Source organism: Leopardus geoffroyi, chromosome B4 (genome assembly GCF_018350155.1).
Source record: "Leopardus geoffroyi isolate Oge1 chromosome B4, O.geoffroyi_Oge1_pat1.0, whole genome shotgun sequence".
In the NCBI taxonomy this organism is placed as follows: Eukaryota; Metazoa; Chordata; class Mammalia; order Carnivora; family Felidae; genus Leopardus; species Leopardus geoffroyi.
This window is the reverse complement of record NC_059341.1, coordinates 133506748-133532678: the sequence shown is the minus strand read 5'-3', so window position 1 is coordinate 133532678 and position 25931 is coordinate 133506748. Positions and strand designations below refer to the sequence as shown.

General features: G+C 55.6%; 2 protein-coding genes and 1 pseudogene across 4 annotated transcripts; 2 read left to right on the top strand and 1 right to left on the bottom strand.

The window, feature by feature from the left end:
* Nucleotides 1-16802: 16802 nt before the first annotated feature.
* On the bottom strand, nucleotides 16803-18471 carry LOC123591505 (annotated as a pseudogene).
* Nucleotides 18472-19759: 1288 nt separating this feature from the next.
* Nucleotides 19760-23032, top strand: RPS19BP1 (ribosomal protein S19 binding protein 1). Of its 2 annotated transcripts, none has more exons than XM_045465896.1 (4): nucleotides 19760-19894; nucleotides 20063-20191; nucleotides 22071-22168; nucleotides 22512-23032. In XM_045465896.1, the coding sequence occupies exons 1-4, from the start codon at nucleotides 19843-19845 to the stop codon at nucleotides 22644-22646; spliced, it is 414 nt and encodes a 137-aa protein (XP_045321852.1). In that variant the 5' UTR covers nucleotides 19760-19842; the 3' UTR covers nucleotides 22647-23032. The 2 variants fall into 2 exon arrangements, with proteins under 2 accessions (XP_045321852.1, XP_045321851.1); XM_045465895.1 differs by lacking the exon at nucleotides 22512-23032 and adding an exon at nucleotides 22286-22394 and having other exon boundaries at nucleotides 22071-22251.
* A 254-nt stretch (nucleotides 23033-23286) lies between these two features.
* On the top strand, nucleotides 23287-25249 carry LOC123591502. 2 transcript variants are annotated; one of them, XM_045465894.1, is made up of 3 exons: nucleotides 23287-23939; nucleotides 24094-24218; nucleotides 24327-25249. In XM_045465894.1, the coding sequence occupies exons 1-3, from the start codon at nucleotides 23701-23703 to the stop codon at nucleotides 24611-24613; spliced, it is 651 nt and encodes a 216-aa protein (XP_045321850.1). In that variant the 5' UTR covers nucleotides 23287-23700; the 3' UTR covers nucleotides 24614-25249. The 2 variants fall into 2 exon arrangements, 1 of the variants encoding a protein (XP_045321850.1); XR_006709385.1 differs by having other exon boundaries at nucleotides 24041-25249.
* The last annotated feature ends 682 nt before the right edge of the window (nucleotides 25250-25931 follow it).

The window sequence follows — 25931 nt, the reverse complement described above, 5'->3', positions numbered from 1 at the left end:
TGTGTGGATGTCAAGTCGGAGCTGACATGGCTGACCGGGCCTGGGACCAGCCAATCCATCTCCCAACTGGACTAAGCTGGCGGGAGGTCAAAGCCAGACAGGACCAGGAGGATGCTAGCATCCCCCACCCTCCCTGGGGTCACTGTGGCCACAGGACTCCTGCCCAGGCAGGAAGGGTGAGGTTGTGGCATTTTACCTAGATAAGGAGCAGGGGGGTCCCTCCTCCCCACTGACAGGTGCCCATTTACTCCGTTAGCCCACTTAACCCTGGCAACAGTGCTGGGTGAGAGGTATCATGAAGCTCACTTTATAGATGGAAGAACGCAAATCCGGAGAAATTAAGTAAATTATCCAGGGTCACGCAGCTAATGAGCGGCAGAAGCAGGATTCCACGCCAGAGTGAGCGTGTGTGTATGTGTGTGTGTGAGACAGAGACAGAGACAGAGGTCCTTCTCCCACCTGCCCAGGAAGGAGGCTGGAGACAGAGGGAGAAGGGACAGATTACAGGATCCTCAGGTTCCTGCCGGGCGGCAAGTCCCTGACTCTCAGCCAAAGGCGGCCACTGTCACCCTAGAAGCTTCTGGATGGGGGTTGAAGAATCAAGTCCGAGTGCATCTGGAAAGGACTCGATACCGCAGCAGCCTACAACCAGCAAGGGTGAGGACGTAGCGGCAGTGGGTTTATTCCGGCGCGAACACAGACAGAAGAGCAGCAGGGAACTGCCCACACCCAACCCCAGACAGAGGCGCCAGAAGCCCCCCTCACACCCGACTGGTGCTCGACCAGTGGCACGTCATCTCCTTCCTGCCTCACAACATCCGGCAGGCACAACCTGGCATGCAGTAGGTGTTCAATATTTGCTGAGTGCACTTCTTGAAAGCCAGTGGTCTGAGCAGTCATTTCCATTTCCAGATCCATCTTACTGATGAAATTGAGGTCCTGAGAGGCGATGCGGCATGCCATCGGTTACCCCGGGTGGTTACTCAGTGATACTTAATGACCACCTACTATGTGCCAGGGGCTAGATATACAGCGATGACAAAACCCAGCCCGGTGGGGGACAGCCATGTTCAGACAGCCAGGGTAAGTGGAGTAGAAGAGGAAACCATTGTTCCTGGGAGAAGGCTTCACACAGTAGCCCTTGTGAACTTGACTGTGTGAAGGCTTGGAGGGACTTGGGGAGTGCGCAGGTAAGAGCTTTTCTGCCAAAGCATGGCAGGAAGGTCATTCCAGGCAGGGGTAACAGCAGGAGCAAAGGCCTGGGGGTATGAAGGTGCAAGGCTTGTGTGGGAACAACAGGAAGTCCCAGCCTCTGAATGCCAGGCTGAGGGAGGTGTGAGTGGGGAGGGGCAAGGTCGGGTTTGGGGAGGAGGCCCTGCTGGGTGCTGTGGGAGCTGAATGCGGAGGGCAAGATGAGGCCCCGAGGCCTGCACCAGCCTGGGCCGTATTGCTCACAGGAGGGACGAGACAGATTTTGAGGGATGTTTCAGAGGGCAGAGGAGCAGGACTGGAAGCTTAAGGAGGGAGGGAGGGAGGGTCCTGGTTTCTGGTCCTTCCCTGGGTGGACGGTGGTGCCTGATATCTCCCCCAGCCTGGCTCCCAGAAACTCCCCAGCCTGGGAAGGCAGAAGGTGCGGTGGGGATGAGACAGGCACCGAGAGGGAGAGGCGGCGAATCAGGGAGGGGTGGAAGCTGGAGACAGAGGACAGGGGCAGAGATGCGAAGGAAGCCTAAGGGAGGGGTGAGGGAGGGGTGAGGGAGGGGAGGAATGGAGAGAAATCAGCACAGCTGGGGGGCATCCCTGCCCTCTACCTCTGTGGGTGTCTTTCTCCTTCTTCCTGGTTCTCCTGGCAGCTCCCTTCCTCCTTGGCTGTTTCTCTGTCTTCCCCTTTCTCTGTCTCCATCTCTCTTCCTCTGTCCCCCTCCTCGCTCTCATTTCTCCTCTCTGTGACTCCCTGTCTCCTGGTGTGTCTGGCTCCCTTTCGGTCTGTTTGTCCTGCTCCCTGTCCTCAGGCTCTGTGCGCGCGTGTCTCTCACACATGCACGTGCGCGTGTGCTCTCACGCCCTCTCCCTCTCTGGAGCTCCTGCTGCTTGGAGAAAGAATAATAGAGGAGGCAACACTTCCTTTTATCCTCAACTGGACAAAGGCAGGCGCCCCAGCAGTCCAGCCTCAGGAAGTCGCCTTCAAAGTCACCATCAAGGAGAGATGAGTGGGGGTTGTGCAGGTGGGAGCTGGCTCAGGGCTGGAGAGGCCGGCCCAGGTTGGCTTTGGCCCTTGCCCTACAACCTTCTGACCCCTGGTGGCTCAGGACGGACATTTTAGGGAGCAGGCTGGCTTTGCCCAGGGGCGGGGGGGGGGGGTGCTCCAGCCTCCCAGAGGCCCTGAAATTCCACCATCAGGGCTATCGTCCCTTTCAGGGTTTGATCTTTGTTAAAACTGGAATCCACCCCCTCCCAGACCCCCAGGAAGAATCACAGAGCTAGTTTCCCAGCTGTGAGGCCTACTCTTTGCCTTCGCCAACTCTGGCTTTTAGAGAATAATCCCCAGCCCTGCCCTCTGTTTGGCAGTAGTCCTGGGGCAGGGAAGGGGCAGGGGGTGGTAGAAAGAGCCATAATCAAATGTCTCCACCTAAAGAGCGCCTCCGAATCCTCAAGCCCAGCTCAGACATCTCTTCTGGGATCACACCAGGCCGGGTCAGGGGTCCCCCACTCCCACCCAGTCTTGATGGGCTACCTCTCTGTTCTGCCCCTGCCAGGCTGGGAGCCGGGCAAAGAGTGAGGCACAGTGTTAAGTATCAGAGGTCTGCTAAAAGAATGAATGAACGAACAAATGAATGAATGAATGATGATCACATAGGAGGATATGACAGGCCATCTTTGTCTCTTCAGCAGCTCCTTCTGAGTGTCCAACTGTGTGTCAGGCACAGTTCTAGGCCCTGGGGGTACAGCAGTACATAAAATGAAGCCCTTGCCCTCATGGAGCTTACACTGGAGTGGGTGAGTCAGAAAATACATAAGATAAATACATGAAATACATAGGACATCAGATGATGATCAATCTATACAGAAAAAATAAAGCAGGGGAGACTGATGGAGAATGAGGATGTTGGGTCATCTGAAGAGGAGCAGATCACCCTGGCTGCCCTGACAGAGAACGTACCAGGAGCGGTGCTGTTCATCAGTCCCCACCCACCCTGGGGCCAAAGGACTGATGCTTTCTCAGCCCATTCCTTAGTCCCTGATGCAAAGTCTGGGCCCACCACCTCAGCTGACGGCCCAGACACTTGTCCATTCTGGGAGAGCAGAACCTGGGCTAAAACAGCCCAAGCTCTTGGCACCTCGCTCCTCCCCTGCTCTCCATCTCTCATCCTTCCTCTCCTGCACCGCCCCCGGGGCACACACACTCACACACGCACTATTCCCTTGTGTAAATTCTTTCCAGGAATCCCCATGTTGAAGGCAGAGACACAGACCACGGTGAGGGTGTTAGACCCCCAGAGGAATGGAGGAGGCAAATCCACACCTCAGCAGAGTTCTGGGGAGGCTTCCTGCAGAGAGCAGCTTTCAAGATGTGTCTTGAAGGTGGGAGCGGACATCCACTAATTAAGATGGGGGAACACTCCCATTGGGGGGTATCCAGCCTCCAGTTCTGCCTGAACATCAGTATAAATTATAAATACACAGTTGGAGACACAGCATCAGCCCCACTGAGGCAGGAAAGCATGCACCTAACAGAGAGGCCTTGGGTCTGACCACCATGTCCTCACCAGCATCGACCTGCACCTCTATACACAATTCCCTTGCTCCCTGTCTCCCACCCCCCCACCCCCCCCACCCCCGGCGAGGTGAGCAGGGTCATCACGCTCCTCTGGCAGATGCAGAAGCATGGCCCAGAGAGACCGAGAGACTGGCCCAAGGTCACACAGCAGAAAGCGGCAGGGCCCAAGAGCCAAGCTTGGGTCCACTCTCTAGATAGCGTGCAGCTTGCAGCTGCCTTGCTAGCAGTCTCTAGGGGCCAGAGATCCCCCTGCCTGCCAAACCCCCGGAGGAAACTGAGGAAGGGGTTCTCCACTGCTTAACCCAGAGTATTTACTTCTGGGGCACAGAGCTCCCCTTCCCCCAAAAGAGAAGAAACACAGAGAGACACAGACACACAGTCCTCACATTCCCATGTATGCGCTCACACAGACACAAAATGACACATTCACACAGATTCACAAACACCACAGACACCCTCACACGTACACCCAAACAGATATCATTTTTGTTAAATACACCCTCACACCAAGACACAAATTCACACAGACACAGGCACACCCCCTCTCAAGTACATACAGACACATGCATGTTGTTATCACTAGGTTCAAACAAACACAAGTGCAAGTTCAAAGACACCCTTTTCCCAAATGCACTCAGGAAGAGGGAAGGACACACTGAAGAGTGAGAGAGACAGAGGAAAAAGAGAGAGGAGAAGAATACAAATGGGGGCGGAAATCAAGGAAAAGAGGGAGAGCACACAAGGGGAAGGGCAGATCAGGGAGAAATGGAGTTTAGAGCATCCAGGAAAGACTTAGGGAGAAAGGTGGGAAGGGAGAGGGGAGAGGTGGGAAGAAGTGATAAGGAGATAAGGAGGCAGTAAGGGGATGGAGTGAGGAAGGGAGGGGAGAGGGGAGGGGGAGAAGGGCCGGGAGAGGGGGAGGGGAGGGGGAGAGGGGAGAGGGGAGAGAGCCTGTGATTGGAGCCTAACTTTAGCTGCAGCAGCACTGATGACTCACGCTTGGGGGGGAGCATTGAGTCCGCTCCAGGTTTCTGTTTATATACCTCGATGAGCTAAATATACAGGCTAAGGGGTTCTTCTGTTCTAGTCCAGCAGCTCCTCTGCGTTTCTCCCTCCGCCCTCGCCTCCCCTCCCCAGCACACACACAAACACCATTGGAGCCCCCCCCCCCCTCCCTCTCCCAAGCCAGCCTGGTCCTGTCTGTGTTCTCCTGCAGCAGCCAGCACACATCCTGCATCCTGCCCTTGCCTACAGCTCTCCCCACCAGGGTAGTGGCTGCCAAGAGCTGACCATGGGGTTTGGCTCCAAGCTCAGAAATGACATGGTCCAAACAGCCCCTTTCTGAAGCCAGGAGGTCAGGTGGGAGGGGCGGGAACACTCGCCCAAGGTCACACAGTGTGCAAGTAGATGAGCCACACCAGATTCTCCTGTGACTGCCAGGCCAGAAACTCCCCCAGGAGTCAGGGGTGAGGGCCTGGGGTGGTGGGGCTGAGTGCCCAGGGACAGGCAGGCTGGGGGCTGGAGAAGGGAGAGTGGGGCAGGGAGGGAGGGAGAGCACACCCAAGACCTGCAGGGCAAGGAAGAAATGGAACCTGGTGTGTGTGCTGGGGGAGGACTGGGAACAGGGTGGTCAAGGCTTTGGAGAACAAAGGAGAGAGAGAGTTCCTTTGGAAAAATAATCTCTGGGCACAAAGGGAGCTACTCTGACAACATCAGCCCCCCAACCTAGCTCCCTGCACCCGACCTTCTGAGTCAGCATTCAAGGCCACCCACCCAGCCCCGTCAAAAGCCGAAAGAGTCACCTCCTACTGAGCCTGTCATGTGTCGCTGTCCGCGGTGCTGAACCTCCCATCTCCTCTCCCCCAGCCTGGGTTGTGTCCACTCCCACCCAGACTTCTCCCAGCTGCCCTGTAGGGTTGGAGGGGGAGGTGATGGTGGACAGGAAGGGGAGAAGGGACTGTGAGAGAAGTGGCCCCCGCCAGAGGTTTTCAGGGAGGGAGAGCGATTTCTTCTTTGACATCATTCTCAAATAACCACAGTGACCAAGAACACTGGAAGCGAAGATGGCTGACAAAACGAGGAACCGAGGCGGAGTGAGATGTCTGCAAGTCTGGGCAAGTGTTGACACGCACAAACGAATCCAGGCCAGAGGGCGGAAACTGGGCAGGCTGGGAGTCACATCCTCAGCAGAGTTGAACCAAAGCATTTCTAGTTTTCCTGTGTTTTCATTATCCGTCTTAGTGAAAAGGCTGTGAGTTTTCACACTGTCAGAACAAACGGCTGTGACTTCCGTTTCCCAAGGTGCCTGGATGTTTCATGGACTCGTCACAGCTACATCACATTTCTGACAATGTTGAAATTTTTGTTTTCCTCTGGGAACATGGAAGAGCTCTAACCCTCTCCCTCCCCATCACATGCCAGGCAAGGAGCCTATTTCCCTGGCACACACCTGCCCCACCCCCGATGCTCCAGTTACACTTGCCCCATCCCAACACTGTCTCCTGCCTCTAAGCCTTTGCACATGCTCTTTCCCCCCACCTGAAGTGCCTTTCTTTCCCCCACTTTCTCCTTGTAGACCCAACTCCTCTGCCTCCCCACTGGATACTACAGGGCTGGAAGTATCACACTCATCTCAGTATCCCCAGCAGCTAGCTCCCCAGAGACTGTCATACCCACTTACTTTGTTCCCTTTCCTTCTATATGAGGGAGCTGAGCCTAAGAAATTTCTGGCTAAATACCCTAGGACTGGTGGGGAGGGCTGCACAATTACTCCGTGAGCAAGCAGTGTGGTGCAGGTCTTCAAAGGGAGAGGGCTCCAATTTCTCAGATAGAAACTTACTACCTAAAGCAGCCTTAAAGACAGGTTAATAAAATCTTCCCTTCCCACTTGGCTTCATTTTGCAGATGAGAACACTGAGGCTGAAAGAGGAAGAGGAACACTGAGGCTGAAAGACGACCTCTCTGCTAGGTTGTCCAAAGAGACAGGGGACATCCTGAAGCTTACTGGGACTGTAGGGAACTCCTTCTGAGTCGGAACAAGTGGGGAAGAGGCCAGCTCTCTCTCCTGGGCCTCCAGGCCCTGCCTTGGCCACACACACCCCTCAGGAGAGAATCTTTGGGCCCTGGCAGAAAGATGGCCCCGCCTCCCCTCCTCCATCACCCCACCTCCTGGAGGATCCCAGCCTTCAAATAATGAACAATTCCTAATTTAATTACATCTTTAATTCATTTGAGTCTCTGAGGAGATCTGAGCTGGAGTCTTGAGGAAATGTTCAGTAATTCCCAAGAGGGAGGGAGGATTTCCTTTCCTGTTTCAGAGAAAGAAGGAGAAGCCAGGGTCCCATTTTCCTTTGGGACTGTATGTGCCCCCTACTTTCCATGCAGAGACTCCTTCACACTTGGGCTTTAGGACAAGCAGTATGCTGGGCAGAGGTCAGGCAACTTCCCTGGAGGAAGGAAGGGGCAGAGGGGAAAGCCCCCTGCCCGGGTACTTTAAAAGACAGTCCTCATACACAGAGCCAGGGAGTTGGTTCTGGATTGCCATGTACTGGAGTATCATAATTATTGCGATCATCTCTTGAGGGTCTTTTCTTGTCAGACACTTTATCTGACTTAACTTTAAGCTCATAGTTTTGCCTTCTGCATTTTGCGAAAGAGGAAATAAAGGTTCAAAGGAGAGGAAATGACTTGCTCAAGGCCACAACGTAGATAAGAGGGATGACCAGGACTCAATAGTGCTCTGTCTGGCTTAAAGCTCCTGCCCACAAGCCCCAACCCCATAGGGGTCTCTAACACACACACACACACACACACACACACACACACACACACACACACACACATATGCACGCATGCACACACACATACCTCTGACAAAGAACCCTAGGGGGTGTCTAATCCAAGAATGCTGACACGCCAGGGATGAAACTTCTGGAAATGTTTGGGAAATCTTCTGCATATGTGCAAATTTCCTCAACGAATAATAATCATCGTACCAGTAGCAAACACAGAGTCTCTGTTATATGCTAGGTGCTCTTCTAAGCACTTTTACACATTAACTTGTTTCATTTTCCCAACAGCTCTAGACCCATTTTCCAGATGCAGAGACTAAAGCACTGAGAGACAAGTAACCTGGCCAAAGGTCATGCAGGGAGGAAGGAGTAGGTTCTCAAAATCCTGCAAAGTAAGGCTTATAACCCTGAATCTAAAGATCAGGAAACAGGGGCGCCTGGGTGGCGCAGTTGGTTAAGCGTCCGACTTCAGCCAGGTCACGATCTCGCGGTCCGTGAGTTCGAGCCCCGCGTCGGGCTCTGGGCTGATGGCTCAGAGCCTGGAGCCTGTTTCCGATTCTGTGTCTCCCTCTCTCTCTGCCCCTCCCCCGTTCATGCTCTGTCTCTCTCTGCCCCAAAAATAAATAAATGTTGAAAAAAAAAAATTTAAAAAAAAAAAAAGATCAGGAAACATGGGGTGCCTGGGTGGCTCAGTCGGTTAAGTGTCCAATTTTGGCTCAGGTCATGATCTCACGGTTCATGGGTTCGAGCCCCATGTTGGACTCTATGCTGACAGCTCCGAGCCTGGAGCCTGCTTCAGATTCTCCGTCACCCTCTCTCTCTGCCCCTCCCCCACTCATAGTCTGTCTGTCTGTCTCTCTCTCTCAAAAATAAATATTAAAAAATAATAATAATAAAGGTCAGGAAACAGGGTCAAAAAGAGTAGCCCCCCACCCAAAACACAGAGGAAATGACATGGCTTAAACTCACAGCCAGGTCTGACCCCCAAGTCCCAGCCTCTCCACTGCACTGTGTAAGTAGGGATCCCATTTTCCATATTTCTCAAATGGGTCTGACACCTGTGTCACAGATTAAGTGCGAGGACCAGATGCCAGGGTGGAGTCACAGGCCAGCCCCCTACTCCCAGGACTGATGGGGTCCGTGAGCCTGTCTGTGCAGAAGCCATGGGGCTCCAAGCACACTATCGGTTTGTACGAGGAAGGAGGGTTGTTGCCAACCCAGGGGCAGGCAGAGGAGGCGCGGAGGCCCCATGTGGACTACCGGCTATGCAGGAAAAACTACCCTCCACTGTCTGCTCCCCAACTGGGCCTCCCAGCAACTCCTGCCGCTAGGACCTAGGACGCATCTGAAGGAGGTGAGCCTGGTGGCAGAGGGGAGGCGGTGTTGGGGAGGACTGGGAGCGTGGCCCTGGGGGTGGAGAGGTGGGAGAGTCTGAGAGTGATTTCGAAGTTTGAATCTACAGGACAGATGACTCCTCTCACGTAGGTTACAGGAAAAGGGGAGGATGGCACCCCAGTTTCCTGCTGGGGTGAGACAGAAGAAAGGGGAGAAGGAGCAGGTTTGGGGGAGGAGAGCAGGCTCCATTTGGGACAGGTGGAGGCTGAGAGGTCTGTGGGACATTCAAGAGTAGGAGGAAGTGCCCAGGAGGCCACGGAGAGCCTGGGGAGCTCTGAGCTCACAGGGAAGCTAGACAGCCTCGGATGGCTCAACCGTGGCGAGTGGATTCACCGGTCAGTCCTCCTCGTGCCTGTTGCTCAGGAAAGGAGTTGAGTCCCAAGCTGCCAGGATGCATTAGGCCATCTCCTGCTGGTGTCCACCCTGCCAGCGCCCCAGCAAGGCGGGGGAGGCGCCGTTCTAGGACTCCTTCTTGGCGCGAGGCTGCCAAGGTCCACTGTCCTCAGACCAGGCTGTGCCTCCCTCTGGGCAATTCCGGGGATGTGAACTCGAGCACAGAATCTGGCAGACAACCCAGCTTCAGGGAGAACTTCCCAAATCTGAGGGCTATCTTGCTAGGGAACACTCTTCCCACTAAAGAGCAAGCTCCCCGGGCCAGGTTACAGCCAGACAACTGAGACTGAGCCTTTCAGTCCCTCTTCCTGTCCTGGAGTCTGTGGCCACCTTGAGTCGGCTCCCCCACATGCCCCTGCAGGCTTTCCGACCTCTCACACACACTGCCACCCTGCTGCTCCGCTTTGTGCCTCAAACCTCGCCCAGGCTGAATTCCCTGAAGATCTTTGGCACGGAGTGGGTGCTCAATAATGACTATTTACCTAAACAAATGGTTTGACATTCACTCATTCATTCAACAAACATCCGGCTTGAACCTGCTAAGAGGCGGAAACCATTGGAGGCTCTGCAGCTATAGGTGAGAACAGGGTATATAGAAGCCCTGCAGTCCCTACACTGTGATTAAGAAGACAAATAAGAATCAGAAGTAAAACATTCGGTAGCCAGAAAGTGCGAAGTGCTGCGGAGAAAAGCAGCAAGGAAGGAGGGGGAGGGGTGGTGGCTGTAACTTAAATCTGTGGAGTGATTACTGCCCCAGGCCCAAGACTCCAGACCTAACCAGAGCATCGGCCCACAGAATCCCCACAACAATCCTTGAAGGTGGGTGCTGTTATGCTTTCCATTTTGCAGATGAGGAAACTGAGGCACAGGCAAGGGCAAGTCTCTGGCCTCTAGTCCCAGCTGGCTCTGAAGCAGACCATGTGGCCCCACAGGCGGAGCTGGAAGCCACCATGGTAACTGGGGTGGGGTGGGGGTTGTCCAGCCAAGCTGAAGGCCCAAGGCTCCCCATGCCGTCGGGCAGGACAGCATCACCGGGGCGTGACTGGTGCAGTCACACAGAGTCCCCCTCCAACCCTCCCGCACACAGAAAGGTTGCATTGCTTGGTTTACTGCTTGGCTGTTATTGTCTTAATAACTTCTGAACGAGAGGCCCCTCATTTTTATTTTGCACTGGGCTCCACGAAGATGTAGCCAGTCCTGCCCTCCTCCTTCCCCTCCTCTCTTCCTCCTGCCTGCCAGCCCTCATCACACCAACTCAGGGGACACTGTTGGCCAGGCTTCCCACCAGACTCCTTGATGGTGGGGACAGAGGAATGCTTCTCTGCGTCTCTAAAGACCAGCACAGGGCAGGCACAGGGCAAAGACTCGGGGAGCACCGGCTGGGCTGGACCGGCTGGGGTGGGATGGACCAACCTGGCCCGTCTTGAGTACAGTGTCTAACTTTGCTTCCTCCTCTGACATCCTGCCATCCCCTCTGACTGCATGCTGACTCCTGGTCCAGGGCTCCTCACCCAGATGTGGCCTCTCAGGACACACCAGTCAGGGGCTGAGATCCAGAGAAGTGACTACCACCTGCCCAGCCCCTGTCCCCCTGCACCCTCAACTCCACCTGTGTGGGCTGAACAGATTCGGACATTTTCATGCTTTCTCTGGGTTGGCAAAGGAGGCTTAAAAGGGGCTGACTGTCCTGGGCGGCCAGCAAGGACAGCAGAGGTGGGAAGAAAGCCCCAGCCTCTGACCCTTGTTCTTCTCTCTGCACCCCCCACAAGTCATCTTGGGACCCTCAGGTTTCCTCCTCTGTGGTTGACGAAGCCCCAGGAACCTGGCCAAAGGCTCAGCACACCCACAGGCCTCAAGCTCATGGCCTTGGAAGTAGAGGGGCCAAGGCCCAGGCCCCAAGGTCCTCTTCATTCTTTAAGCCTAGACCTCAGGGACCGACTGGGGTTTTCATGAGGGAGCAGACACAGGACCCTGAAGCCATGACAAAGCCTCCTCTTCCTGATTCTGCTTCCATGCCCGCCCCTTACAGACACAGGTCATCCCAGAGCCTCAGCTCAACCTCCTGGGAGGTCCTGGGGGGACTCTTAGGAGAGGAACCAGGAGGTGTATTCGTCAGGGTATCCTAGACCATGCTACCGTAACAAATAGATCCTGCGCGATCTCAGAACTTTAACAGAACGATAGTTTATTGCTTATATGTGCCATAGTCCAACTGGATAGTGCCCTGCCACCCACAGCACACTGTACCAAGGTGGTGGGAGCAAGAAAAATGAGCTGGAGACCGCAAGGGATGCCTTCGAGAGCCAAGCCAGGCCCAGAGTGGCGTCCTCCCCTCCACCTACATTTCATCAGCCAGAACTGGCCCTGCCTAATTGCAAGAGAAGCCACGGCAGAAGCAGGGGAGATGGTGTAAACACACAGCACTCTCCTGTCATGATCCGTAAGAGAATTAATGCACCTTCTCTGGCCTCTTCTGGGCGCTGAGCCGCCATCTTGTTCAACAACTGGCCCCGCCAAGATCATCCCCTTCAGCCCCACCTTTGTTCTTGCTGGGGCGGGTTATCCCCGGCCTCGTGCGAAGACCTCAAACTCAGTCATCAGACCCCTCACCACTCCCAGCCTTCCCCTCCTGGCACTTAGCATAAGGCCGCAATCACCCAGAGGGTTAGGGGCTGAAAGGCTTGTGCAGAACAACCCATGCTCGTTCTCTGTCTCTCTGTCATAATTGTTCATTTATAATTTATATTCCCAGCTATTTCTAAAGAGGATTTCTTAAAACGTACAATAAGAGATCAGAAATAATTTAGGGAACGGAAAGGAGCTAAACGTACTAGAAAGTTAAAACGAACACTTATTACAGTTGAATAATATAGCAGCGTAAGACGATAACGTGACAAATAACATCGCAGCAAGGCAATAATCACACACTGCGATCTGAGCTTCTTAGCAGCAGAGGCAAAAAGAGAAACACCTTCCTCCTCCACACATTCGTCCCTTCCTGCTTCTTTTGCCAGCTCTCTTTTCCTTCCCTTCTTTATTGTCCCTTATTTTCAGATTCAGTCAGGGCAGAAAGACCCCCACACACCCCTCACTGTTTAGGTATCCCTGTCTCCCTTGCAAGAAAAGAACAGCATCAAGTCACATGGCTACAGGATTAGTGTCGGGGCAGCATCAGCCTGAAGAACTGAGCCTGGACAGCACTGGAAGGTCACCCCACACCATCTTTGGGCTCCTTGTTCACGGAAGGAGCAGACGCTAGAACTCCAGGGCAGGGCACACCTAGAGCCACATGGGGAGGGGTCCAGTACCTTCATCAAGTACCCTGGAACTGCATCCGGAGGGCAGACCCCTTTCCCTGATGTCCTCCTACACGGTAATTTACTCAATCCCCAGGATTCACCCTGCAAGAGAAGCCTATAATGGTAGACCCAATTCGCAGATGGGGAAACTGAGGCCAATAAAGGGAAATGATTCATGCAGTTACAGCTCCTCTACCATGAAGACCTAGCCTCAGCATAGGAGACCCTCAAGCTGTGCGTGAGATGCTGAGTTTGAGAGGGAGAGGAGGGGGGCCTCCGGGCAGGTACCAGCTTGGTCAGGAAGGATCTGGAGGTAGAGACCAGTTCCCCTCTCCCCCCACCTCAGTCTCCAGTTGCCATGACAACAGGGCTTCCAATCCTGTGTTTCCTAGAAATTTGCATTTTAATGGAGACGTAATTAGAATTAAAAAGCTGAGGCTGGAAAGGACCGAACCCTCCCCATTCCCTGGGGAGCCAGAAACCACCCCCCAAGCCCTGCCCTGACACTCCCTACCACTATTTACCCACTGTGCACAGGGGGACCCTAAGCCCCACCCCCCAGCAGAGAAGGGACTTACTCAAGGTCTCACGGTACAGCCAAGTCCCAAGAGTCCGGGCTCCATTCATTCTGCCTCTGGGACTCCCCACCATCTGACTCTCTCTCTCTGCTAGGGAGTTCTCAGGGTACAAGTTGGCCAGGGGAGGGGTGTCGGCTTGGTGAGAGCCACCCAAGTCCTCCCCTGAGTCTTCCAAGCTCATCCCTTCCTCTCCCTGTAACTTTGTTTTTTCCCTTTTAATGTTTTATTATTTATTTTTGAGAGAGAGAGACAGAATGTGAGCGGGGGAGGGACAGAGGGAGAGGGAGACACAGAATCCGAAGCAGGCTCCAGGCTCTGAGCTGTCAGCACAGAGCCCGACACAGGGCTCGAACCCACAAACCGTGAGATCATGACCTGAGCCGAAGTTGGACGCTGAACCGACAGAGCCACCCAGGCGCCCCTCTACTAAGTTCTTAAAATCAGTCGTGCCAAAAATTTCCTATTTTCAAATCACTGAAAAGAATCCACTCTGCCTCTGCCTGGACCCCGGGATGGGGCTGCTGTCCCTGGGCCACCACCCTGAACCCTGAAAACCTTGGGGTCATAAACACAGGCCCTCAAGGGGCATTTGCTAAGAGTGTAAAACGAATGTGTGAACATCACCCGGCCCCTCACTCACCAGGAACCACCTCCCGGTCTGCACACCGCCAGGCTCCTAGGTTCAACAGACCTGTGAGGGAGGTACCATCGGTCCCCCCAAAAAACCCCACGAAGCTCAGAGAAGTGACGTGGCCTCCCCAGGCCACACACTGGTAAGTGACAAAGGTTGCATTTGAACTCAGACCTGCAGGCTCCGGGCTCTTGAGCATTACTCTGTGTAGCGTCAAACCTCCCCTTGTGCTGATCACAAGAGCACAGAGGTCGGGTGGCTACCTACACGTGCAGGCCCTACACACAGATGTGGGCACAGGTCCCACAAGCACCCTGCTGGCACCCAGGGCCATCATTTATTTACAAACATATGGCACTTACTCTGTGCCCAGTTTTCCTTCCTAAGCTCTTTGCACTCAGTCCTCACTGCAACCGTACTTACAAGGTAGGGACCGTTGTTATATTCAATTCACAGATGAGGAAACCGAAGCACAGAGAGGTTAAGCGGCTTACACAAGGTCACACAGCTAGTGAGTGGGAAAGCCAGAATTTGAATCTGCACAGCCTGGCTCTCAAACTCAAGCTCCCTCCAGACCTCAGGACCCAGGAACCGGGAAGCTCTGAAGCCCTCCCCACTCTCAGCCCTGGGAGGCGGGCTGGACAATACTTCTCAAAGCCCAATTCACAGAGGAAGCAACAGGCCCAGAGACGGAAGGTAGCTTGCTCCGAGGCACACAGTTGTGTGAGGCCAGTCTGTGGAACCTCGAGCATCTGCATCTGCCTCCGACCCCTGGGGACGCCCCTCCCCCAAGCTCTGCCCTTGATCTGGGAAACTGAAGAGGAGTGACTGCCTGATGACAGCGTGGTCAGGAGGGAATGAGACAAAGCTATCACCTTTTAGAAAAGAAAGCCCAAGAGACTCAGAGGGACAGAGGAGACCAGAGGCTGAAAGCAGCCCCCTCACACATCAACGGAAAACCAGACAGGGCAGAAATGGATTCTCTCTGGAGCTCTCAGGTAAACACACTTCAAAGCCACCGAGGGCAGGAGTCGGGAGGCAGAGGTGAGAGGAGGGACAGCAATAACTCCGGGCAGGCAGCACAGAGAAGGGAGGGCTGGACACACAGAGACTGGCAATCACCACTCGGAAAAGGCAATTGGAAATTCCATTTGGGTTTTCAATTTGAAGGTGGAGAGAGGCCAGGAGCTTGGGGGCTGGGGGGAGGGGGGCGGTGAGGGAGGAAGAGATGGAAAGAGAGAGGACTTTGAGACAGAGAGGGCGGGGGCACAGAGAGAAAGACGAGAACCAGAGACCAGGGCAAGGAGACAGAGACACATAGAGCCCGAAGGAAGATGGAAAGAAAGAAGGAAAAGCAAAGCCCAAGATGCCAGGCGCCCCCCCACACACACACTCAAACTTGCACACACTCACACTCCTACATACTCACACACACTCTTCCTCAGCATTCAGAGACCTGGGTTCTAGTCCTGCTTCTGCTCTTGAAATGCCGTGTGACCTTGCAGAACACCTTACCTCCCTCTGAGCGTTTGGTCCCCCTGAGGCCTGGTGAGGTTAAGCTGGTTCCAGGAAGGCGAGGAAGGAGACAGGGTCGGGCACGGGAAGGCAGCAACCTCCTGGGCACCTCCTTCCCGCCCAGAATGGGAGTGCATGTCTGTAATGTCCCCTGCAAACAGTGGTTGGGTGCTGACCTCCAGTCCCAGCTCTGGGTGATTTACCCGTATTAATTTACCAGTTCCTCCTCACTCCCACCATATTAGGGGCTAAATCCCATTTAACAGATGAGGAAACTGAGGCACTCCCCATTAAGGGACTACCTAGGGTGACTGCAGCCTTCCTAACAGTGAGAGCCCACCTGCTGCCATTTACACCCCTTTTCGGAGCTAGGTCTCATCCTCCCCAACCCCTCCCCATCCGCCAACCAGGTGGGGGGGGGGGGGGGATGGTGGCCCGGCCCAACCTGACCGCGGCCTCAGCAGGCCCACGAGGGGTGTCTAGCCTGGCCTCGGAGGGCCGCGAGTCAGAGGCAGCAGGAAGCCGCAGCCATGTGGTGCTGGCTGCAAAGAACCAGCTGAGGCCGAAGGGTGCCCCGACCCCACACTCCCACCCCGAAACCCGAACCTGGACGGCAGCAGCCGGGAACGCCGGGAGTCGCGTGGTGCAAGAAAGCTGTCCTGCGGCGCCACCTAGTGGCCAAAGAGGCCATCTGACCCCTCCAGAGCCCGCTGAACCGAGGGCGCTATAGGAAACCACCGGCCTGTAGCGCCCCTGTTCGCTGGGACATTGGAATACACAGAACTCCTCCACCCCGGGGACCGTGTGCTGACTGTCCCAGATTGGGAGGAAGAAAGGAATACGACAGAGCTTGGTTCTTTGCCCTCCTGAGAGACAGACTCACACATCCTGCAATCATCCACTCATCTCTACCTAGCCTCCCACAGGCATCCCACACTCAACCCTCATCCATCTGATTGGTTCATTTATGGAGTGCTTACTGTATGTTCCAGGAGCTAGAGCCATAACCATGAACAAAACAAAGATTCCTGCCCTTGTGGAGCTTACTGTGGGGCGTAGGTGGGGAAACAGACAATAAACACAAACATAAGAAAACAATCTACCTATTTTAGAAGCAGAAAAGAAAGAGCCTGTCTGACAGTGTAACTGGGCTCCATGACCCCCCACGGTCCTTAAGGCAAATTCATGGAGTCTGATGTCAGTTAGACCACCCTTCCCCGGTCACTCCTCTGGGGGCACTCCTGTCCCAGAGAATGTACCCGAAGGGGTCCTCCTGCCTGGGACTCCCCCCTCCCACATGAATAGCTCCCCTTCTCCAGAGACTTCTTGATCCTGTGGGCTCATCAGCCACCCCCCCAAATCCACCCCCACCCCCCCCACCCCCCCCACCCCCACCCCCCCGCCCCCAGCACCACAGCACTTACTCCCCTGGGTGGCTGGTGCAGGGTTGTGGCACACACTCAGGCCAGGCTCTGAATCTTGATTCCCAGCTCAGACATCAACACGTGTGACCTGGACAGCTTCTGCGGCCCCTCTGTGCCACTGTTTCCTCACCTGTAAAACAGGGGAAACAGTTGCTCCTACCACAGAGTCAGTCGTGGGCAGTGGGAGGGAAAGGAGTTAAAGGTAGAGCACTTAGAACAGCACCTTGACATAGTGTTTGCTGGCATTAACATCCGTTTAGATGTTCTCTCCCTCCAGGACTGGCTGATGGAGGCTAGACAGAGAGGTGCATCCAGAAAGGTCCAGCGAAGTCACCTCCATCCCCCACGCAACAGCACAGGGCATACGAAAGGCCCTCAAACCAAATTCACTCATTTCCTGAGTGCCTTCTGCATGCCAGGTACTGGGCTAGTACGGCTCCGGGCGCAGCTGCTGCTGCCTCCCCACAGATGCTTCTTGACGGTTTGTCGGTTCCCGATTCACGTCCCGAAGGTGGGCGGGTCAGCTGGCGGTACTTCTCGATGGTTTGCAACAGTAACTCCCCGGCTGCCTCTTCATGCTCCTGGGCTTCCCGAACCCGCGCCCACCACGTCCAGCTGCCCCCGCAGCTCCGGTTCTGTCTCGCGTGCATCATCTCATTCGTCGCTTCCAAGTCCCCCACGGCCTCTCTCAACTCTCGCGCTTTCTGTTCTAGACTCAGGTTCCGGTCTGTTAACATCTCCACCGCGTCCTCGGCACCCAGAGCAGCATCCGCGTGCTCCCTGAGCTCCTCGCCGGTGCTCTCTGCCTGGCTCAGCTCCTCCTGCAGACACTCCCGCCGTGGACTCACAGCTTCCAGCTCTTGGTTCTTCTTTTCCACGAGCTTCTGGAGTTTCACGTGCTCCTGCTTCGCCGAGGAAGAAAGATCCCTCGCCAGGGCACCCTTCAGGCGGGCGTCCTGCCCCGCAAACTGCTTGAGCTGGTAACTGGACGCTGCCCCGTCTGAGCCCTTCTCTTCAATCTCAGCCTTGAGGATCTCGAAGTCCGTGCTGAGCTCGTCCACAAGTTCTTTCAATGCCTCCACCTCCCGCTGCGGGGACTCAGCCCGCTCTTCAGCCATCTCCTTGTCCACAGCGGCCACCTCGATGGCATCAGCAGGGTCGGCCGGCTCATCGAAGTAACGTCCCTTCGCCTCCCGTGCCTCCTTGGCTTCCTTCCGCGCCTCCTGGAGGATCACCTGCTGCTCCTGCATTTCGCTCTTCCATTCCTGCACCTGCGCCAGCTGGATCTTATGTGTCTCGGCTCTTTTAGCTTTGCCTTGTCTTCCGCCTGTTTCGACCACGGGGTCTCCAGTTTCTCCTCCAGGTCCCGCACGGGGGCCCTCAGCCCCTCCTCCTCCTCCTCGGAGGGGGAAGGCAGTGGGGGTACTGCTCCAGGAGAGGTGAGAGCCGGTGTGGGGATGGTGGGTGCTGCCAGTGGAGTCTGAGCGGGGGTGCTGGGCTCGCTGCTGCTCAGCTCACCTGCTGATGCTGAACCAGAGGGACCCAGGGAGCTACCTAGTCGCAGCCAGCGGATGGAGCTGTGAACAAGGCACTGCAAGAAGCGTAACATCTTGGGGCGCCTGGGTGGCTCAGTCCGTTAAACATCCAATTTCAGCTCAGGTCACGATCTCATGATTCATGAGTCCGAGCCCCGCATCAGGCTCTGTGCTGACCACTCAGAGCCTGGAGCCTGCATCGAATTCTGTGTCTCCTCCTCTCTCTGCCTTTTCCCGGCTCACTCTCTTTCTCTCTCAAATAAATAAACATTAAATTTAAAAAATTAAAGAAGAGTAGTGTCTAGGCTAGAAGTTCTAACTTTTTGGTCTCAGAAAGTCTTTTTTTTTTTTTTTTTTTTTAAATTTTGAGAGAGTGTGTGAGCCAGAGGAGGGGCACAGAGGAGAGAGAATCCCAAACAGACTCTACACACTCAGCACAGAGCCCCACACGGCTTGATCCCACGAACCAGGTTCCATCCCATGAACCAGGAGTTGGAGGCTTAACCGGCTGAGCCACACAGGTACCCTGGTCTCAGGAAGTCTTTAACACTCTTAAACAATTTCAGGATCCCAGGGGTATTCTCTTTCGAACGTCCCCTCTCTGTAAAGAGAGCTTTCCTACTATTCTTTTCTGGTCTTATACTTTATTAAACTTTTGCCTGCTGTTCGAACAAAAAAAAAAAAAAAAAAAAAAAAATTCAGGATCCCAAACAGCTTTTCCATGTGTAAATACCTATTGATAGTTATCATATTAGAAACTAAAACTGAGAAATTTTTAATTTTTAAAATTTAGTAGTTAATAAATTGTTTTAAAAAAACAATAGCAAACTCATTACGTTATAAATAAAAGGACGTGGGGGACCCTTGGCCCAGTGACGTTGTCAGAAATGCTCTTTTTCACTGCTTTATGTTAAGTAAATATTTCTAAGGAAAACAGTCGTATTTTCCAAAGCAAAACAAAATCGCGGGAAAACACTGATACGGTTTTGCATTTTTGCAAATGTCTTTTAACGTCTGACTTAATGGAAGACAGTTTTTCATGCCATACTCGACCTGGCAGATATGCTGCTTTGGTTGAAGTACCTGAAAAATACTCCCCTTGCACACTTTTCCTTTTTCATTAAAAATATAATCGGAACACTCCACTCCGCTCCGCCCCGGACCTCACCCACCACGGAGCTACTGGACGCGAGAGGCTGGACCAACCAGCCTGGGCTGGTTTAGGACGGCTTCTGGGAGGAGGCGTGGCCTTGTGCGCAAAGGGATGGTTGGGTTGGGATTGGACAACAAATGCGTCCTTCTGCAGGTCGGCCCCGCCTCCGGTTCCCGCCCCTATTTCCTCTCAGTAGTAAAGTGGCAACCCCAAACGCATGCGTCCTAAGGCAGGCGGGCACTTCCGCCCGCCCACCCCGGAACCTCTGTTCTCGCTCGAGTTTCCGCGGAGAAGCTCAGGGAGGCCAAGGCGGAAGTAGTGTGAGCGTGTGGGCGGAGCTGAGTGTAGCCATGTCGGCGGCCCTCCTGCGGCGGGGCCTAGAGCTGCTGGGGGCGCCAGAGGGTGAGGAGGGTCGGGCCGGGGCCGTGCAGCGCGGGCGGAGGGGCGGCGGGGGCGGCGGGCTGGATCCCCCGAGGGTACGGAACGATCCCAGCCAGGCTTGGCCCCGGTGCGATGGAAACCCTGCGCGCCCTCCGACCCGGGTGCATGCTTCTCCCTCTTCCCCTGCAGCCCCCCAGGCCGCGCCAGGCCAGGCCAAGCCGAGCGGGGCTCCGGTGAAGCGGACCCGGAAAGCGAAGGCTACCCAAGCCCAGAAACTGCGGAACTCGGCCAAGGGAAAGGTGCCCAAGTCGGCGCTTGGTGAGCTCGGGAGGGGGGCGGCACCCTGGAGGAGGGAGCGCTTGAGGCCGAGCTTGAAACTTTCGCCAGGCATTTCTGGAACACCTGGTGTGCGCCGGGCGCGGGGCGGGATCCTGGGAATACGGAGAGGAACGAAACGCATCTTCCCGGAGAGTGTAAGAGCGAGGCGGGGGAAGAGTGCTCTAGAGAAAATCGCTCATGCGGAGTTTGGAGGAAGTTAGTTGCTTTGAGAATTTTCAAGAAAGAAGCCTGGTAATGACATTGTGAACAAGGGTCAGAGTTGGGAGCGCCTAACAAAACAGTTAATATTCTCTGGGCCTGGTGCTGTTCTAAACCCTGTATAAATAAACGTTCGCTCGCTTGATTCCTTGCACAACCCTGTGAGGTCAGTACTGTCGTTACCCCAGTGTTCAGATGCAGAAACAGACACCTGTCCAGATGGTATAGTAACCAGGCAGTGGGTCTCCAGAGACTTGCTCTCCCCTACTCGGTTCAGAGGGAGGCAGTGTGGCCTGGGCAACTGCGATGGTGCAGAGACAGTGGGGGGGGGGGGGGGGGGGGAGCATTGATGAGCTTCAGTGGTGAATTGGCTGCAAGGATGGGGGAAGAGGGAGACACCGAGAACAGAGCCTAGTTTGTAGTAGAGGATCCTGGGGGATAGGATTCCCCTTAAGGAGACAAACAGACGTGGGGAGCGACGGGCGTGGGCTGGATGGTGGGGTATTCTGACCTGTGGCAGGGCTTGGTGAGTTCCTAGTGTGTCTTTGAACCCCTGGGGCCTGGTATATAAAAGATGTTCAAGTGATTGTTGACAGAGTTGTGAATTCCAAGCAGGAAACCGCATGAACAAAAGCGTGGAGGCAGGAAAGTGAGCCGCGTTTGAGCGCCACCGATGTTGGTGTGAAAGAGGAGTGTAGGGTGGCAGAGGTCACCTCCTTTATTTATCCCAGCCCTTGTGCCCCCAACCTGTCACTGTACATAACTGATGATGAGGGGACTCTCGAGCCTCAGTGACCGAGCTAAAGAACCTCTGTGACGGCCACCTTGGTGTGAGCTGCGTCATCTCTCGCCTGGGTTATTTCAACCACCTCTTAACGTCCATCCCCCCTCCCCACCACCACCACACCCAGTAATCTTGTTCTCGCCACGGTGGCCAGAGTGATCCTGTGATGTAAGTCGGACCTGTCTGTCCTCTGCCCCACGCCCTCTGGTGGCTTCCATCAGACATGGTGCCCAGTGAGGTCCCGCATGGTCTGCCCCCTCTCCAGCTTCGTGTCCTGCTCCCTACGCCAGCCATTTTCTGTTCTTCGAACACACGGACCACACTTCGGGTTCTTCGCGCGGCCTGTTCCCTCAACCTAGAATGCTCTTCCCCAGGTGTCCATACGCTCTGCCTCCAGCATTTGCTAAAACGTCACTTCAGTGAGGCCTGCCGAGACCCTCCTATTTAGGATCCCGGTCCTCCACCCTTGGCATTTCTCATTTGTCTTTACTGCGCTGTTTTTCTTCATGATGCGTATCACGCTCTAGAATACCGTTTACCTTGTGTACCGTGTCTCTTTGCTCCGGAATGTAAGCTCCACGAGGGCAGGAGTTCCGTTCTGTTTGCTGCTGTATGCCCTGCACCTAGAACAGTGTCTGATACACAGTAAATGCTCGGGCCTTATTTGTTGGATAAGTCACTTGAGCATCTGGGAGCCAGTGGGGGGCTTTCAATGGGATCTGTGTGGAGAGCCCGGGATGTTGGAGTAACCTAGGGAGGGGACACAGGGCCTCTGGTATGGCTGGTACAGGGGGTGGGGAGGAGATATCAGGAGGGGACCCGGAGGCCCCCAAGGGAGTACATCAGAAATGATTCCTGTCCGCCTGCCCTCCACAGCTGAGTTCCGGAAGCGAGAGTGTCAAAGCTACCTCGGAGTAAACCTGAAGTTTATGACCAGCGCAAGAAGCACAGTGGCTGAGTCAGTCACCCAGCAGGTTTGTCAGGGGGGTGGACCGTGGGGAGGAACCTGGGCGGCGGGGAGAGCCGTGGGAGTCCCTGCCCGGAGCGCGGAGCAGAGGTCGGGCCCCCGCTCTGGAAGGCAGAGAGCAGAGCAGGGCTGCCGGGAGGCTGGGCCCGGCCTTACTCCCCTGTTTCCCTCGTGGGCCCCAGTTTGCTCCTCTGTAAGTGGCAGTGGTGTGCCCCGCCTCCCAGGACAGCGTGCGAGCCGGTTGAGAGCGAGGCGCTTGGTCAGCTGTGCCAGGCTGTGCAGCTCCAAGGGGCAGTCCCTCATGCACCAAGAGTCACCACCCAGGGATCCTGACTCCCCCACATTCCTAGATTGTGCGCCAGAACCGGGGCCGCAAGGCCTGTGACCGACCTGTGGCCAAGACGAAGAAGAAGAAGAAGGCTGAGGGCACCGTGTTCACTGAGGAAGACTTCCAGAAGTTCCAGCAGGAATACTTCGGCAGCTAGGCTCCCAGGAGGACGCAGCAGGAAAGGCACTCAGCCCGTCTCCGCCTCTGACCTCACAGCCTCTCCTGGCCCCAGGACCCTGCCAAGCCGCCAGCCTGGCACAACGAAGCCTGGGGGCTAGAGCCAGGGCAGGGTGGCTAGAAAGGAGACGGTGAGCTGGAAGCCCTGGGGAGGGTACGCACTCAGAGCACAGCTGACTTCTGCAGGAGGGGGCCGTCTACCTGCCAGATAACATGTCTGACTGTTTCCTTTGCTTTGGCCCGAGGAGGGCCTCTGGGCTGTTTGCTCTGGAGAAGCCAGTCACTAGGCCCCCAGGGCCACACCTCTAGGAGTAGCAGGAGGGCTGCTGGGCAGGCTTCCGGGCTCTAATAAACGGGGACCCGAGAGCCGTGTGTGCTGCTGATCTGCCTCGGGTGGTGTCTCCCAGTCTCTTCTGTCACCAAGGGGCCTGTCCCCATCTCCCATGGTTCTTAGAGCTCCGGGTCACAAGCCCTCCAGGCCGGGGCCGCAGGGGTGGCTCAGTCGCTTGAGCTTCTGACTCTTGATCTCGGCTCAGGTCATGATCCCAGGGTCATGGGATTGAGCCCCGTGTTGGGCTGCGTGCTGAGCATGGGGAGCCTGCTTAAGAGTCTCTCTCCCTCTGCCCCTCTCCCCCACTCTCTCTCTCTCTCTCAAATAAATTTTTCAAAAAGTTCTGCAGTCCAGCCCCAGTGCAGGTGCCCCCTCCCCCGCAGCAGAGAGCAACTCACCCAGCATCTGCTGATGTGCCCAAGAGGAGCCCCCTCCACTGAAGGTGGCAGCCACAGCTGACAAGGGAGCCCTTGAGAAAAAGTAGCACCCACAGCAGCTGACTCGGGGTTTCGGGCAGTGGGAGTGCGGCTGCCCTGTTGCCCAAGGCTTGTGCTCTTGTGGGGGGCAACTCCGAAGGTGAGCTCAAGAAACGGCATCACACCGAGGTCTGTGCCCAAGCGGGAAGATGGGGCTGGGTCCACACCGCCATGAAAGGGCAGGCTGGACCGTTCCTGGCAGGCGCGTGCATGTTGACCGAGCGTGAATGAGTGGATGTACCGACCAGCTGGGTCTTCAGGGTGGAGGAGACCGGTCCTGGAAGTCCAGGGGCCTCTCCGTGGAGGGGTTGCGGGCCTCGTGGGGGGGAGGGCCCTGGATGCCCTGGGCAGCTCCATCTGACTCTCCGCCCTACAAACAGGGCCCCAGAGGTCACGTCCAGCAGAGGACTTCAGAAAGGCCCCCTGTGGCTGGGCCAGCTGGGGACCCACAGCCTGCCAACCCAAAGTAGGTTCTGTCCAGAGGAGAGAGGGTGCCACACCCCCACACACATGCTCCGGGGGTCTGTTCTTGGTTGTTAACTGGCTTTCCATCCTACCTGGGGACAGAAGGGGGCCTGCAGACCTGCCTGAGGCAGAGCTGGAGCCTGTCCTATGTGCAGGTGGCCTTCATCCCAGCAGCAGGAAGCAGACCATCCACCCAGGAGGCGAGGAGGGTGCCGTTACTCCAAACCCTTATCAACCCACTTTTCCTCAAATGAGCTGGTTCCAAAGAAGGGGAAGACGGGTATTCTTCAAATTCTCACTCCTGCCTGCTGAGATTTCACGGCCCCTATGTGGAGAGAGGGAGACGAACTTGGATACCCTTGCACACCCCCTCCCTTCATCTTTTCAGCAGCTCGGCAAGAAGCTGGCTCAGCTGTGCAAGCACTCACGTGCTCACGCTCCCTGGGAAGAGGGGCTGACCAGCCGCTGACAAGGACACACCTAGTGTTCCACAGGCACCCTCGGGTGCCCTGTTTCCAGTTTCCAGGTCTCGAGCGACTGGCCTGGCTCTACGGCAGGGAGTTTGCAGGCACGAGAGCCGGGGTTCTTCTGCTTCTCTGCTCGTGGGCTTTCCGGCAGTTGTTTCACCAGTGGCCACGTGGCACTAGTGAGGTGGGTGTCCGTGCTCCTGAGTGACCAAGCTAGTGCTCACCGCTGAGATTCTGGGCCAGCAGGTCAGGGGAGGACTCTGGGATCTAACGGTCACCCTGGCCAGTTCTGGTACCAGTGGTCAGGAGGTGGCAAGAGGGCCCAGGAGAGGCTGGTAGAGGCACTGGGGAAGCGAGGATGTGCCACCATGGGCGGGGGGGGGGGGGGGGGGACGGGTGTGCATGCAGAAGTCACGGATGGGGGGGTGCAGCTCCAGGACCCGGTGGTTGACATCAGCTGGAAAAGGAAGGGACAGGGCGGCTCAAACAAGAGGACGCTGAGTTGCCACATTCCCACCAGGACTACAGACCCAGAGGAGGAGGCCTTCCCCAGTTGAGACATTGTGAGCAGATACAAAGCGCCTGGAAGCATTTGTGTCTCGCGTGGTTTGGGGGGACCAGGCTGAGCAAAGTTGCAGGAACTCACATGACCAGGGGGAGGGCCCCAGCCAAGGCTACCTGTGGTTTCCACAGTGGCGTAGGCTGTTTGAGCGTCTACACTTCCTGCTCCTTGATGACTGGAAGGGTTGGCCCAGGGGCCAGGTGGGAGTGGGGCAGGACTGCCACGTGGAGCCTCGCTAGGGCCCAGCCACAGGCCTGCCCGGAGCTTGTGAGGACAGAGGGCTGGGATGTAGATGGGAAGGCACCCCAAGAAAGCCGGCCCAGCAAACTCATGAATGGGCACATGATATGAGTGCCACAGTCCCACCTCCCTCTCCAAGAGGGCTCCCTGACCCCGCTCTGCCAGAGGAAGTCCCCTGATGGGGACCCACCCGGCTCCTCAGTCCCGCCCCCTGCCCCGCACCCCTCCCTCTGTGTGGGTCTCTCTAGCACTGAGACCCCACGTGGCCAATCTGTACAGGCCTCGGTCATTGTCTATACCAGCTGCCCCTGGACCAGCATCCACCTGCAGCCTTACCTCATTAAAAAAAAAGGCACGATTGGGGCGCCTGGGTGGCTCAGTGGATTGAGCGGCCAGCTTCGGCTCAGGTCATGATCTCGCGGTCTGTGAGTTCGAGCCCCGCTTTGGGCTCTGTGCTGACAGCTCCGAGCCTGGGGCCTGTTTCAGATTCTGTGTCTCCCTCTCTCTGACCCTCCCCCATTCATGATCTGTCTCTCTCTGTCTCAAAAATAAATAAACGTTAAAAAAAATATATTAAATAAATAAATAAATAAGGCACGATCATCAGATCCTCCTCACAGCTCCTAATGAGGATTATGAGCCAATAACCGCAAAGCTCTCAGTGCCAAGCGTCAGAACTCTCAGTGACTATTAGCAGTAATCATTATTACGTGCCAGGCACTGT

Bases quoted from the DNA above. Each gene is read 5' to 3' on its own strand.
- RPS19BP1 (XM_045465895.1), top strand. From the start codon at position 19,843: ATGTCGGCGGCCCTCCTGCGGCGGGGCCTAGAGCTGCTGGGGGCGCCA. The intron at 20,192-22,070 runs GTGAGCTCGGGA...TGCCCTCCACAG, and splicing joins GGTGCCCAAGTCGGCGCTTG to CTGAGTTCCGGAAGCGAGAG. The intron at 22,252-22,285 runs GTCGGGCCCCCG...CAGAGAGCAGAG, and splicing joins GCCCGGAGCGCGGAGCAGAG to CAGGGCTGCCGGGAGGCTGG.
- LOC123591502 (XM_045465894.1), top strand. From the start codon at position 23,701: ATGAGTGGATGTACCGACCAGCTGGGTCTTCAGGGTGGAGGAGACCGG. The intron at 23,940-24,093 runs GTAGGTTCTGTC...TCCTATGTGCAG, and splicing joins CCACAGCCTGCCAACCCAAA to GTGGCCTTCATCCCAGCAGC. The intron at 24,219-24,326 runs GTATTCTTCAAA...TCATCTTTTCAG, and splicing joins TCCAAAGAAGGGGAAGACGG to CAGCTCGGCAAGAAGCTGGC.